The 13894-nt window shown below is 37.8% G+C and overlaps 1 protein-coding gene across 13 annotated transcripts in view; it reads left to right on the forward strand.

Annotated features, from left to right (window-relative positions):
* Prr16 (proline rich 16) overlaps positions 1-13311 on the forward strand; it is a 192162-nt gene extending 178851 nt beyond the window's left edge. For 12 of the 13 annotated variants that reach the window (XM_087593104.1, XM_087593110.1, XM_087593102.1 and 9 more), the window contains one exon: positions 10532-12855. In XM_087593104.1, coding sequence (XP_087449230.1) covers positions 10532-11290 — 759 coding nt within the window. In that variant the 3' untranslated portion in view covers positions 11291-12855. 13 annotated transcript variants of the gene reach the window in all.
* Positions 13312-13894: the final 583 nt, after the last annotated feature.

The raw sequence follows: 13894 nt of genomic DNA on the forward strand, positions 1-13894 counted from the left end.
GACAGAGCTGTTGAAAGTGAAGCAGAAAACTGAGAGTCTTCAGTAGCCTTACCCTACTTAACACGCACCACAGAAATACTGAGCTGAAGCGGTTTCAGTGGGACCACAGCACTCTGTATTTTAATATATGTAAAGGAAAGTATAAGGTGGGCTTACAAACAAGGAGCATTAACTGTGTTAACATTTGAAAAGGGTTGCAAAACATAATTTACATTTCTCTCCCTTCATCACCTTATGGAGATCTATGCATTTATAATCATTTCCAACACAGTTTGTTAAAGCAAAACAAGGGTAGGTTTTTACTATAAAAACTATGTTCTCAGAAAAAAAAATGGTGCACGTTGAAGCCTTTCAGGGATTTAGCAACAGAGTAGTGGTCATAAAAGATTAATTTTCAAAACCCTTTAGCAGATTTAAATGGCTCTTGGCTCTCTATGATGAAGACTTTCATTGTATCTCAAATTAGGTTTAATTTATTTTTATAAACTCTATCTAGAGTCTCCTGACAGTGAAGACAGATGCCTGAAAAGCCCACTTTATGAGAACTCACATTCTAAATTTCCTCTTTCTCTTTCATCTCATATATTCTGGTTCATTAAATTCAGCATGAAGTTATATTTTAAAATGAAACTCCCAATTCTCCATTATGAATGCTAGAACTAAGGCGCAGGAAGGGGTGTCACAATGCTTGCAAACCCTTATTAATCAAGGATAATGTTCCCATGTGCCTTCACATTCCCGTCATAACCGAGCATAAGCAGGTACTGTCAAGATGAGGAAGACATTCAGAAGATGAGCCGTAGAGCTTCTCAAATGTTTTCACGAACGCAAAAATAATGCAGCGCACCCTTCCCACTTGCATCATTTTCCATTATCTTCATTGGGTTTGCTTATCACATTTTTAATGACTCGCTATACAGATCTTTCCGCTTCCTTTATGTTCTGCAAATCCTGGATGCTCACAGCACCCAGGCATGTGCACACATGTCTAGTGCCATCCTGTTACCTCTGGCAAAGGCAAAACTTTTCTGAGCAGGTTGAAGATCCCTGGTCACTTCTGAGTGTTGTCATCTGCCTCTCTATGTCTTTTTGTTTTTATATGGTTCTTTGTTTTGCTTCACGTTCCATTTCATTAACTAAACATTTCCAAATATGCACATTTACACCTATCCCATCCAAGTTAAACTCTACAATGTTAGTTTCTATTTCTGGAACTCTTGTTTTCTTGTCTTTCTCTCCCTTTCCCTCTCCCTCCCTCTCTTCCTCGTCCCTTCCTCTCCCCCTCTTCCCCTCCCCCTTCCCTTCCCCCTTCCCATCCCCCTCTTTTCCCCCCTCTCTGTGTATGTAGATAGATATGCTTCAGGGTAACCTTTCAATCCTTTCTTTATATGTACCTTCAAGTCCAGATATCCCAGAAATTCTTCTCCTGCTTATTTCCTTACTTTTAAAATTAATAAACCAGGAAAGTAGCACCATAAAATGACCTTATGATTAAACAACTGTTGAAATTCTGAATTATAGCCATGCCCCAAAGTTCCGAATAACACTGTTATTAATATCAGCAGTACTAAAAATAGTACTTGAAAATTTGGCTAATGCTATTATTTCTGCCATGTGATTATGTGCTTGGGAAATCAAAAGTATGATTTTTTATTACCCTGAGAAGAAATCTAATATTCTACAAATATTCTAAGAAAATCAAACATATAGTTGTACAACTTACTATTTTTTCTTTATTATAGTCACTAAACATTGGTCTTACTAGAATATTCATGGTAGTATTATCCTAGAGTAGTTTTAATGTAATGCAAGGTATTATTCGTTTGCATTTATCTATTCCTCTATCAATTCACCTATGTATCCATTTATTTATATATTTATGTGTGTACATGTGGAGAACTGAGGACAACTTGTAGGAGTCAGTTTCCTCCTCAAACCATGTGGATTGTGGGAGTTGAATTCAGATTGTCAGGCCTGGGGGCACAGGCCTTGCAGTAGTTACTGTTCTATTGTTCTGATGACATAATATGACCAAGACAACTCTTACAGAAGAGCTCTTGCTCACAGATATACCATGGTGGGTAGCTTGGGAGCAGACAAGAAGGTATGGTGCTGCAGCAGCAAATGGGAATTTTATATCCTGATCGCTAGGCAGCAGGCAGAGACAGACAGACAGACAGACAGACAGACAGACAGACAGACACACTGGGCCTGAAATGGGACTTTGAAACCTCAAATCTCTATACTGACACATATCTCCACAAGACTACTTCTCCTAGTCATTCAAACCACTACATACTTTTACCTGCAGAACCATTTTACCTTTATGTGAGCATTATTTTAATTATGAATGTGTTAATATTGTAAAGTCATGCAGAGTTACTTTAATATTTTATTTCAATATCTTTATTAAAGATTTATTTCTGAATGTATTATATGTACATGTACCTTCTAGTCTCTAACTATAAGAAAAAACAAGTAAAAAGATGAGAGATTACAAGGATTAGAAGCATGGTTTTACAGCCCAAATTTATTCCTCTGAAATTTATAGATGTATTCAGAACCAAAAAGAAAAGAAAAAGAAAAAGAAGCTATTTTGTGGGTACCATGCTTTGTTATAGTATTTTGCTCTGTTTCATTTATATTTAACATTTATGTATTTAGTATATTTTCCTTGTTCCATCTCTAAAAGCATGAGATTTATTTTTAGGACAGTAGACTTTCACAAGAAAAATATGAAGGCTCATTAATTAATCACTACATCATACAATGGCACATATGAGGGAGGCATATATGGGAGTTCTAGCGCTGTGTAATAGAATTGAATGTGATCAGGAGGATTGTTTGGAGAAGCAAATAATATGTGGACTAATAGATAAAGATAGTAGGAGAGGAGAGGGAGAAGGTGGAGGGGTAGAGAGAGAGAGAGAGAGAGAGAGAGAGAGAGAGAGAGAAGAGTGGTAGTATAGGGGGTGCTGGAGGAACATTGAAGCATAATGAAGCCCAGATAGATAGATAGATAGATAGATAGATAGATAGATAGATAGATAGATAGATAGATAGATAGATGATAGGTAGATAGATAGATGATAAATAGATGGTAGACAGACAGACAGTCAGACAGACAGATAGAATCTGAACCCATGTGGGAGCACATCGTCTAGCATCATTTGAGCACTAGAGCATAGAATAATGCTGAGTGACCAAAGACCACTTGTATGTGACCTCAATCCTATAAGAACTAGTCTTGTTGTCACTTTTTCTTAAGACCAACAGAAAATACTACTTAAAGCTTTTAACGTTTTGTGTGTGTGTGTGTGTGTGTGTGTGTGTTTGTGTGTGTGTTTGTGTGTGTGTGTGTATGTGTGTGTACAATACATTTTAAGAAATCTCCAGTGCAACATGAAGAACTGGTTAAATGGAAGTAGGAATTGATTAGGTACAGAAAATCTCTTCGTACTGGTGATGTTTGCAGAACTCCCTTCCCCCTTGGGGCACTTTGATATTAATTGGAATAGTGGCAGCTTAATTCATTTTTCATTTGCCCATTTATAAATGCAAAATGATAGAGATTGGTTACAAGTGGCATGCAAGGGACAGGATAATTCAGTATCCTGGAGAAACTAAAAATCTGGTTACTGTACAACTGTCAGATCAGGAAGTCTGACCATGTAGGAAAACTGAAGACCCAAACACATCTAAGCTCTCCAGACTTAGCCTCACATTAAGATTGTGATTGGCTCCTCAAAGGAATAAAGTAGCCTTTTCACCTTTAGAGGGTCAACAAGAGATCCTTAGTTCATGGGGCTGCTTGGCTGGGCACTATAAGCTCTGTAGTAAAGAAGTCCAAGGGAAGCAAATAAGCTTTCTTGGCTATAATACTAAAATATATTCCCTGGAATAGAGCTAAGCCCATTCTCACTAGAATTGATATAAAATTTTAAAAATTAATGCCAAAACACACAATCAGTCAAAGTGCAGAGAATGTCAGTGAATTGCTCTTCCACAATGGACATCACTGTTACTTCCCTCCCTGTTTTAGGGTTCTCTAGAGGAATGCAACTGGTAGCACATATGCATCTATTAGAAGGGAATTTAGCAGACTGACTGGCCAGCAGCAACTCAGGTAATCCAACAATAGATGACTCCCACTGGCAAGGTTGAAAATCGTGTAGCTGTTAAGTCCATGAGGCTGAATGTCTCAGCAGTTCCATTGTTGTGGAGGCCTGGGGGACTCTGGGAGAGCAGCTGCTCTTCAGTATGTGTTGGAATTGTGAAGATGTTGGTTGCTTCAAACATGAGGAATGAAATGTCACAGCAATCAGGCAGATGAACTTGCCAGGGAACTGAGGACAACAGACAAGCAGTAAATACTCCTTCTTTGATGTCCTTTTATCTCAGCTTTCACCCGAAAACACCATCCAACTTCAGCATAGGTCTTCCTTCCTTCAAATCTTTTCAAGAAAAATCACTGACCAAGATGTCCAGCATCTTGGGTTTTAGTTGGTCGCAGATGTAGTGAAATTGACAACCAATGTAAGCTATGATGTAACTAAGGCTCAGCACACCCTGTGAAAGACCCTAAGAGGCAGAGGTGAGACACTTCTGAACATGACAGGATCTGTACCTTCATGAACTATAGAAGCTGTGGTTGCTTGCACAAGAATAAGGAAGTTAACATTCCTGCATAGAGGGCTGGAACTCTTGAGCCACCACCCCAGTGGGTGCTTGAACAGTTGATGGTTTTGGAGCAGTGAAAGTCAGTTTACTATAAACATGTGGCTAGCTCCTGGTAAATAAACCATACTCTAGTCATTGGCCTCACAGCCAGCAATATATGGGCAATGCAGATTGGTTTCTATATATTATTATTAACAATTTTAAAGGAAACACAAAGTGTAGAGGAGGTGGGAATGGATTTGGAAGGAGTTCATGGGCATAGTAGGGATTGAATATGATTAAAGTACGTCATATGAAGTGTGGTATGGTGGTGCATGCTTTTAATTCTGGACTCTGAAAACCAAGGCAGCTGAATCTCTTGCAAGTTTGAGTTGAGGCCACCCTGGTTTATTCAATGAGTTCCAGTCAAGCGGAGATTACATCAGGAGACCCTGTTTCAAAAATATGTGTTATCTTGAATGGTTTCCACCATTTATATAATGTGTGGTGTCAAATAAAAGAAATAAGGACAAGAATAAGAATTATCTAATGTAATTATCTTACTATGAGATTTGTGGTGTTTTACGGTGGGAAAAAGACACTCTGTTGCTGTGGACAATGATGGCATAGCTCAGTTGAAATGCCTCAGTGACTGAGTGGTCTACCTAACTAACAACAGAATGGAAATACATGTTTTTCTAGACATCTGAAGACAGCTCTATATTCCAAGGCTCGTCTCCTTGTCTCTGAGCCACTTCAGCCTCTTTTTTCATGCTTGTAACTGAGGTATTTCAGAGACTGAGAGAGAGAGAGAGATTCAGATCATGCTTGCCTTTTAAATGTCTTACAGATCCTTTCACATAAATAAATGTAAAAGCTAGACCAAATTGTGGAATAAATTAAATGTTTCCATTTGCTACATTTTTTAAAAGATAAGTACAATTTAGTGTAATTTGACCACTCACACTGTAATTACTGGGTTTGCTCATGCATAAGAATTCCTTTGCCCTTCCTCAAACGTGCTGTCATCTAGCAGCAAAATACAAAGTTGTGATGAAGAACTATTTACTTTAATCCCTACAGTAGATCATTTGGACAAATAGAAATAGATCATGTGAGTTATGACTACAAATGGAAGGCAGATTAGCTCTCCTTATTAGTGACAGAGAACACTCAAAGCTGCCCCCTGCTTGCTTGTTTTGCAGACTTGCATTCCATCCATCACAGGATGAACCAAGTGCTGTGTCAGTCAGCTTGTGTGCTCAGTAATAACAGTGTCTGGGACGCTGGCATGTGGCCATTCTTATTCTTATCCATGCTTCTTTTAGTAATAATTTTTGTCTCTTATTCATTTTTCCCTTCAGATTTTTACTATAGACCATGGGGTGTGGGTGGGGAGGTGGGGACATCCTCTTGGAGACAGGGGAGGAGGTATGGGATGAGGAACAGCCAGAGGGCAGACCAGGATGGGAGATAATGACTGGAATGTAAAAAAATAAATAAATAAAAAATAGTAAAAAGCATAATTAACCTCTTTGCTTCGTGATTTTAATTAACTAAGATTAGTGGTAATCAGAAAACGTCTGGATACATTTAGAGTTATATTTAATGACAAATGCATGTCTCAATTCTCTCAGTCTTTTGGGAGTTAAACTGAAACTAACTTTATCTAGAGCTTTGGGACAAGTCTGTACTTCAGTCAACAGGGAGAAAGTTCCCCATGTCTCATCAAGCGTCCATCTGCCTTCTCTTCCCTTCCTGTTCTGTATCTGTCTTTCTGAGTCATATGGGATTAGTGGGTCTGATAACCATAACAACGAGACATAAACCCTGAAATCATGAGAAGGATGAAATATGTCTGGGTCTCTACTCCATCCCTTTGCTAAGTAAATTGTCGTTTAGTATCTCAGTGTGAAGTCACTGCACGGTGCCAGGCACAACAGAAAGTTAGCATGAAGGGAACACATAAAAACATAGTTCCCGTGTATGAGCTGACCGTTTGATGAAGGAATGGGGCACACTGTGTGGGAAAGAAACCCCGAAATTTTGTGTATTGGGTTTATCTATCGTGTCTTTCCTTTTCTGGATAGTTTTACTTGTGGTGATATAGTTTATGAAGATGATTCCTTTCTATTTTATCATATACTTTGAGCATATTCATCATCTGTATGTTCTCATTCCAAGATTCAATCCCTTACTCTCCCAATAACAACTATTCTTTGCCTATCTTCCCTAATTATCTTACATTGTTCCTGTTCATATGTGTGTGTGTGTGTGTGTGTGTGTGTGTGTGTGTGTGCGCGCGCGCGCGCACGCGCACGCTTGCAATCAAATATTCAGAAAAAGAAGTGAAGGGCACATTTGTCTTTGTGGAGCTGGCTTATATTTTTAATATAATAATGCCCTCTCACATATATTTTTAGCAGAGGGCAAGATTTTTCTCTATTATGGCTAAATAAGATTCTATTTCTAATTTTCAGTTCATCGTCGTAACCATTCATCTGTTGGTGGGCATCGAGGTTGATGACCCATAACCCGACTGTTTACGATAAGCATGGGTGTGTTATATCTCTGCGGCTTGTTGATTCAGGGTCCTGCAGAAATACACCAGGAAGTGATGTAGATGCAGCATATGGGAGTTCTACTTTTAGCTTTTCACTCCATACTCATTTACATTGTGACTAGACCAGTCTTTGTTCCTCAAGGAGTCTATGAAAGTTCCCTTTGTCCATGCCCCAGCACCTCTTGCGTGTTCTCTTAATGATAGCTATTCTAATTCTAGCGAAATACAATCTCAGCCTATTTTTAATTTGCATTTGTTTTCCTTGTCTTGTTCATGGTTTCAGTGGCAATGCCTTTAGGCTTCCCCCTATTTGAGTAACATTGGCTGTAGGCTTCCCATTTGTAGCTTTACTATTTGAGTGATGGACTTATGTTCCGAGTTCCTTTGGAACTTGTATAACTAAGGATGCTGTACTATGTTCTGTGACTTTTTGCCATCTGTTGAGATTCTTAAGAGGCCTGGAATCTATTAATGTGATGTATTATATCTTCATTTCTAGCTTAATTTTAATATGACTTATTTTTCTCTAAGTCAGGCTCCTGTCTGTGACTCTAGGTTGACAGATATAAACATAGCCTGAGGCTCCAAGGTAGTTGAAGGAGGAAGGCAGGCCAGCAATGTATCCAAATAGAACTTCTGAGTTTGGTTCAGCACCACCCCCCAATTGGAAATAAAGATGGTAATAAAGTTACTCTTTATTACTCTCCCACTTTTGAAGTAAAGATTATTATCTCTTGATCCCCTCTTCTCTGTTACTGGGTCTTCGGTTCCCCCCACATAGACCTTTCATCTATAATTGCTTAATTTTTGCTGGTCAATAATACTTGATGCCTTCTTGCTGCCCTGTTTGTTTGTTTGTTTGTTTGTTTGTTTGTTTGTTTTGGTGTCCTATAGTTTCACTGTTGTATATTGAGAAAGGATTTATAGTTTTCTGTTTAAAACTGTGATTTAGCTAGAATGTACTTCTGTTATAAAAATGCATATGAACATACTTTCCCTTCAAATCCTGCTTCTGTCACTACTGGAGCTGACTTTGAAGCATGTGACACTTTATTGCTACACTCTCACAGGGTGCCTGGAGCTCCCTCTCTACCTCCTACCCTGTGATGCTCTTCACTAGCAGGGTTTCCCTTAGAGTTCCCTCACTCGGTTTTCTTTATTGGAGACTCTTTTTCATGCTCTTTCTGAAAGTATGCTTGAATCATTGCTCTTCTGCCAATTAGATCTGTCTTACGTCTCAGGAAGACTGCACCCACTTTATCTCAGGTCTCAGACCCCTTGTAACATCGAACATGCTGTTGATCACACTTTTACTACTTGTCGTCTATGGTCTCTAGGTCCATGTGGATGACAGGTGGTTCCACTCGGTTCCTTGCTTCACAGAAACAGTGTTGGTTTTGGCATTTTATTAATCTGCATTAATAGTCATGCAGGAAATGAGAATGTAGAGATGGAGAGTAGCCAGGACTTATCACAACGTCAGTCTTGAGGCAGTAGCTTTTCATCAGCTTCATGTTTTTCATAATAGATGAGGTTTTTGTTTTCTTTGCTGTAGAAATTTAATGTTACTTTCTCCTCCTCCCCACCCAGGGGAAATCGAGCACAGCCAAAATGAGCAAAGTTGATTTCTTACTTCTTGCATCTATTAGCTGTCTCATAACTGTAATTGCTACATGTATGACGAAGAACTAAAGAATATGTCAGTAACCATATAGTCCTTTATGAGTAAGTCTATTTTAGAATATTTATTTTAGAATAATTGAGCAAGTTCTAAAATCATGTCACACCACCATCGTGGGAGGGGGAATGCTTGTGCTCACATTTGACCAAAATAAACAATCCTCAAGGCATTAATTAATAAATATTTTATGAGCCCTGTAAGTGCTATCACTATTTTATAATTCTATAGGGGAAAACAGTCAAATTCCTCTTGGTCATAAGAGGAGGCAGGATCTACACGAAAAAAAAATAGTATTTCAATACTTATGTTGCTATTCAAAATGTAATTCAAAATTATCTGAATACTTTAAATTTAAGAAAAGCATTTTGGGGACTATTTAATAAATTAAATTGGCATAGAGTTGCAGTAGGAGTAGAAACTCATAAACAAAGATTGACTCATAATTAAGATTTTTTTTTAGATTTGTGACCATTAATTCTATGGGGGAGAATTTCATGAAGAGATGTTACTGTGTGCAAATATTCCATGGCAGGAAGTAAGTGTGCAATTATAAGAGTTTAAAAGAAGGCATAAAGGACATAGTTAAAAGAAAAACAAAAGAGAAAATATTTGGAGTTAAGGGTTTGGAGGATTTTTTTTTAGACTTACAAGTATAATTTTAGGGTAGGACCTTTTGAATTGAAACAAAACTTTGACAACTACATCTACAAAGATCACTTTCAAGAACTACAGAATAGGAGTAACAGAAAGCACAAAACGTTTTAAGTAAACTTATCATTTCATGCTGGGCCTCATTTGTCTGTCCTCAACATGTTTTGGGAGATGTCTTACTTATGGTTTCTATTGATGTGGACAGACACCATGACCACAGCAACTCTAATAAGGAAACATTTAATTGGGGAGGGCTTACAGTACAAAAGCTTTAATCCATAATCATCACGGTGGGAAGCATGGAGGCGCGCAGACAGACATGGTGCTGGAGAGAGAGAGAGAGAGAGAGAGAGAGAGAGAGAGAGAGAGAGAGAGAGAGAGAGAGAGAGAGGGGCAGGCTGGACATAAGTTGTAAATCTGAGACCTCAAAGCCTACATTAATTACACACTTCCTCCAACAAAGCCATGCCCACTCCAAGAAGGCCACATCTCCTAACAGTGTCGTTCACAGTTCTCAATGGGCCAATGGGTGCCACTTTCATTCAAACTACCACAGAGGCCAAAAAAGAACAGTCATCTTATTAAAAGTATAGCCACTAGCCAAATTGTTCAGATTATTTTCAACATGGAAGTGATGCTTTGTAACTCCCTGAATGGTAAGAAGATCTGGATTGACCTTTTACTTTTAAACATGGCTTATATTTTAGCATATGAATTCTACCTCTGGTAGTAAGTAACAGCAGAGTCAAATGGAATTGATAGCATATTAGGTTCTCGGCTTATGAGATTAGGATACCAAACATGTAATGGTCACCATGACTACATTTATTAACTAAAATCTTGTGGGCACCATGGAGTTACCAATTCAGGATCAGTCGGAGCTTCTGTAAAAGATCAAAGCTGACCAGAAAAGGTTTGTTTTATGTCTTCTTGCTTGTGATTGCTCTTCAACACAATTACCTTGTCCTTTCCACCAGGTGGTTGACCAGATTGATACCCTGACCTCTGACCTACAGCTGGAGGATGAGATGACTGACAGCTCCAAGACAGATACTCTGAACAGCAGCTCCAGTGGGACAACAGCTTCCAGCATAGAGAAGATCAAAGAACAGGCCAATGCCCCGCTCATTAAACCTCCCGCACATCCGTCTGCTATCCTCACTGTCCTGAGAAAGCCAAACCCTCCACCACCTCCTCCAAGGTTGACACCTGTGAGGTGCGAAGAGCCTCAAAAAGCAGCGCCAACTGCCAATCCTTTAAAGACCAACGGCACGCTTCTAAGGAATGGAGGATTACCGGGAAGACCCAACAAAATTCCCAATGGAGACATCTGCTGCGTACCCAATAGTAACTTGGATAAGGCTCCATTGCAGTCCCTAATGCACAGACCTGAAAAGGACAGGAGTCCTCAGGCAGGGCCTCGGGAACGAGTACGGTTCAATGAAAAAGTACAGTACCATGGCTATTGTCCTGACTGTGAGACCCGGTATAACATAAAGAATAGGGAGGTCCATTTACACAGTGAACCAGTCCATCCACCTGGGAAGCTCCCTCACTACGGACCTGTGCTCCCTCCTCCACCTCATCTCCCCACTTTCCCACTAGAAAACGGGGGACTGGGAATAAGCCACAGTAACAGCTTTCCTCCACACACACCTGCAACCGTGCCTCCTCCACCCACTGCACCGAAACCACAGAAGACCATCCTGAGGAAATCCACCACTACCACCGTGTGATGTCTGCCATTTAAGAAAACATTTCTGTTTGTTTTTAATTTTCTATATGATAAACGTAAAATAATAAGTAATGAGCACTTTCTACTCAAGCAATAAAAAGCCCAAATATATTAATCTGCATTCAACAAAGTGGCATAAAATTCACCTGGTAAGTATGCAGAATGATGCTTCTGTCCTGGACGTGCTTGGTTTTCTCTGTCCCATCATCAGAAACTGCAAAAAAAAATTGAGAAAGTATGAATGCAATTTATTTTTCCTGATTGACCTAAGACAGACTGTGACCTTCGTATTCCAAGTATTTTGATTTATGATAAGAGCTGGGATGTCATATATTTTGATTTGTTAATAAAGCCAGGACAATCCATTCCATTCATGCCTAACTCATCTATGCATTGATGATGTCATAATCCTCCCTTTGATCTAATGCTTTTTATTAAGAATTTTAATACTGAAGGACTATTTTATTATTTTTCTAAAGATGTTTGTCAATAGTTTTGCATCATGAAATGCTGAGGACACTACCAAAAAGTTTATTTTCTATACTATACAATTTGACTCATGTGTTCAACTCTATGTGTAATAAAATATTTTGAGCTTTGGAAATATGTCAATAAATAATAGTAAATAATGAGAAAGCCTAACGTTCCCGAGGATTAAAATGACGTAGAAGTTATTTTAACTCATGTTAACATTCACTGCAATGGGAAGCCAGTCCCTAGAGTTTGAGCAAGGTGACACTGATTGGATATCACACTTTCTAGACTAAATATCCAACCTATTCGGTAAGTAGATCCTTACAACAGTTTCCTACTATACACGTCCATTATGATCCTTCTAGAATCATCCGTTGAAAGCCTTTGATGTTGTTAAGCCTTCTCACAGGACTCATTGTAGATAAGTACATTGAAAGGTTGAAATTTTTGCCTTCTGTCTACCTGAGCAAGCTCAAATTTCCTGAAAGAACACAGAGTTATAGCAAGGAAATTGGAGGTATGTCTATTCACAGGGTATGTTCAGCAATGGCCTTTCCTTTTCTCTTCTAAGTTAAAGGGTGTCAGGGATTTTTCCATGTCCCATATAAGAATCTTTTCTTTCTATCTTCAAACCCAAGCCTTTCTCCGGAGTAATATCCACCAACTTAGGAATCGTAACCAACTCATAGATCAGTCACTTCCCAGTTGCACTGATTTGGACTGATGTGACATTTTGCCTTGGAGATAAAAATTATTTATCTCCCAAAAATCATTGTGAGGTAAAGTGCCTGTAACAGGGAGGGGCAGGAATCTTTTATGAGGTAATAGTGGAGGGCAACTGCTGGTGGGAATTAGTGTACTGTGTGATCTGAAAATATGAGTGATCTTTTCATATATGTTCCTTATAATTTTAAAACTTTAACTTTTGCTGCTACAGAAAAGTAGTCTTATGAATACTCTTCAAAACAGCTTTCTATTGATATGACAATGTATTTTGGGGGAGACTATACAAAGAATATAGAATTTATTATTTAAATGAATGACTGGATGAACAAAATAAAGGAGAGACAGAGAATGTCCTGTAAAAATTTACTCAGTGTGCTCTTTTCATCTTTTTGTGTTGTACATGAGGGTGATGTAAGCTGGATAATCCAATATTTTAGAAAGATATAAGACAGTCATGAATAAAGACCCTAATCTAATATTTATTAACTGTATGATTAGTGTATTTAAGAGATACCACCAAGGAAAATAAGTTATTTTGAATTGTTGAATACTAAAATAATGTGTTCTTAACTTTTTACTCCATGCATTTCCTTGAAATAAAATTACTTCAGTAAAATAACCTTTTTAGATTTATTATATTAGTGCCTTTTAGCCAACCTAGTGCTAGATGATTGAATTTTGTTTTCTTCCTTTAGTTCATCTTTCTTTATTCAGTCAGCCACTAAAATCTATCAAGTACGATGTGGATTCAGGGTTTGACCCATGGTGATGTCTGGGAACCACATTGTGTCTCAAGGTATCACAAATAGTTCACAAAACAGATAATTTTTCTTGAAGTAAAACAAACTGAATGAACTAAAGTATTAAAATTTCTTGAAAGAGGAAGGACATTGGCTAATATATCTAGGGAAAAAAAACCTTAGAGATCTAAAGCCATATCTCTTCTTCAAAATGTAGACCAAGTTTCCTCATAAAGGGACATCTTTTTTTATTTAATCAGTGACTACATTTGTCTCTAAATCAAAATATTTATAATAAAATAACTAGAAAATCAAGTTAAACATCAACTGAAAGTTTCATGGTCATTGTCATATAATTTATATATATTTTATAAAACATATACTAATTTATGTATGAAACAAAATAAATGGTAGAGTGCAATAGTATCAAGACTAAATATATTTTAAATTAAGGTTATTTCAATTTTCTTTTATATGTAATATGCTGTACAATAATGATATTTGCAAAATTAATAATTTCACATCATTTATTGGAACCTGTACTTTTAACCTATACAAACCTATAAACAGTGTAATGAAATTAAGATATATCACAATATTTTTCTGGAAGCATATAATTAAAATGTCACCAAGGAAAACAGTATTTGTAACTAGCCAACGTTGTT

The sequence above is a fragment of the Rattus norvegicus genome, chromosome 18, assembly GCF_021556685.1.
Source record: "Rattus norvegicus strain SHRSP/BbbUtx chromosome 18, alternate assembly SHRSP_T2T, whole genome shotgun sequence".
NCBI lineage: Eukaryota > Metazoa > Chordata > Mammalia > Rodentia > Muridae > Rattus > Rattus norvegicus.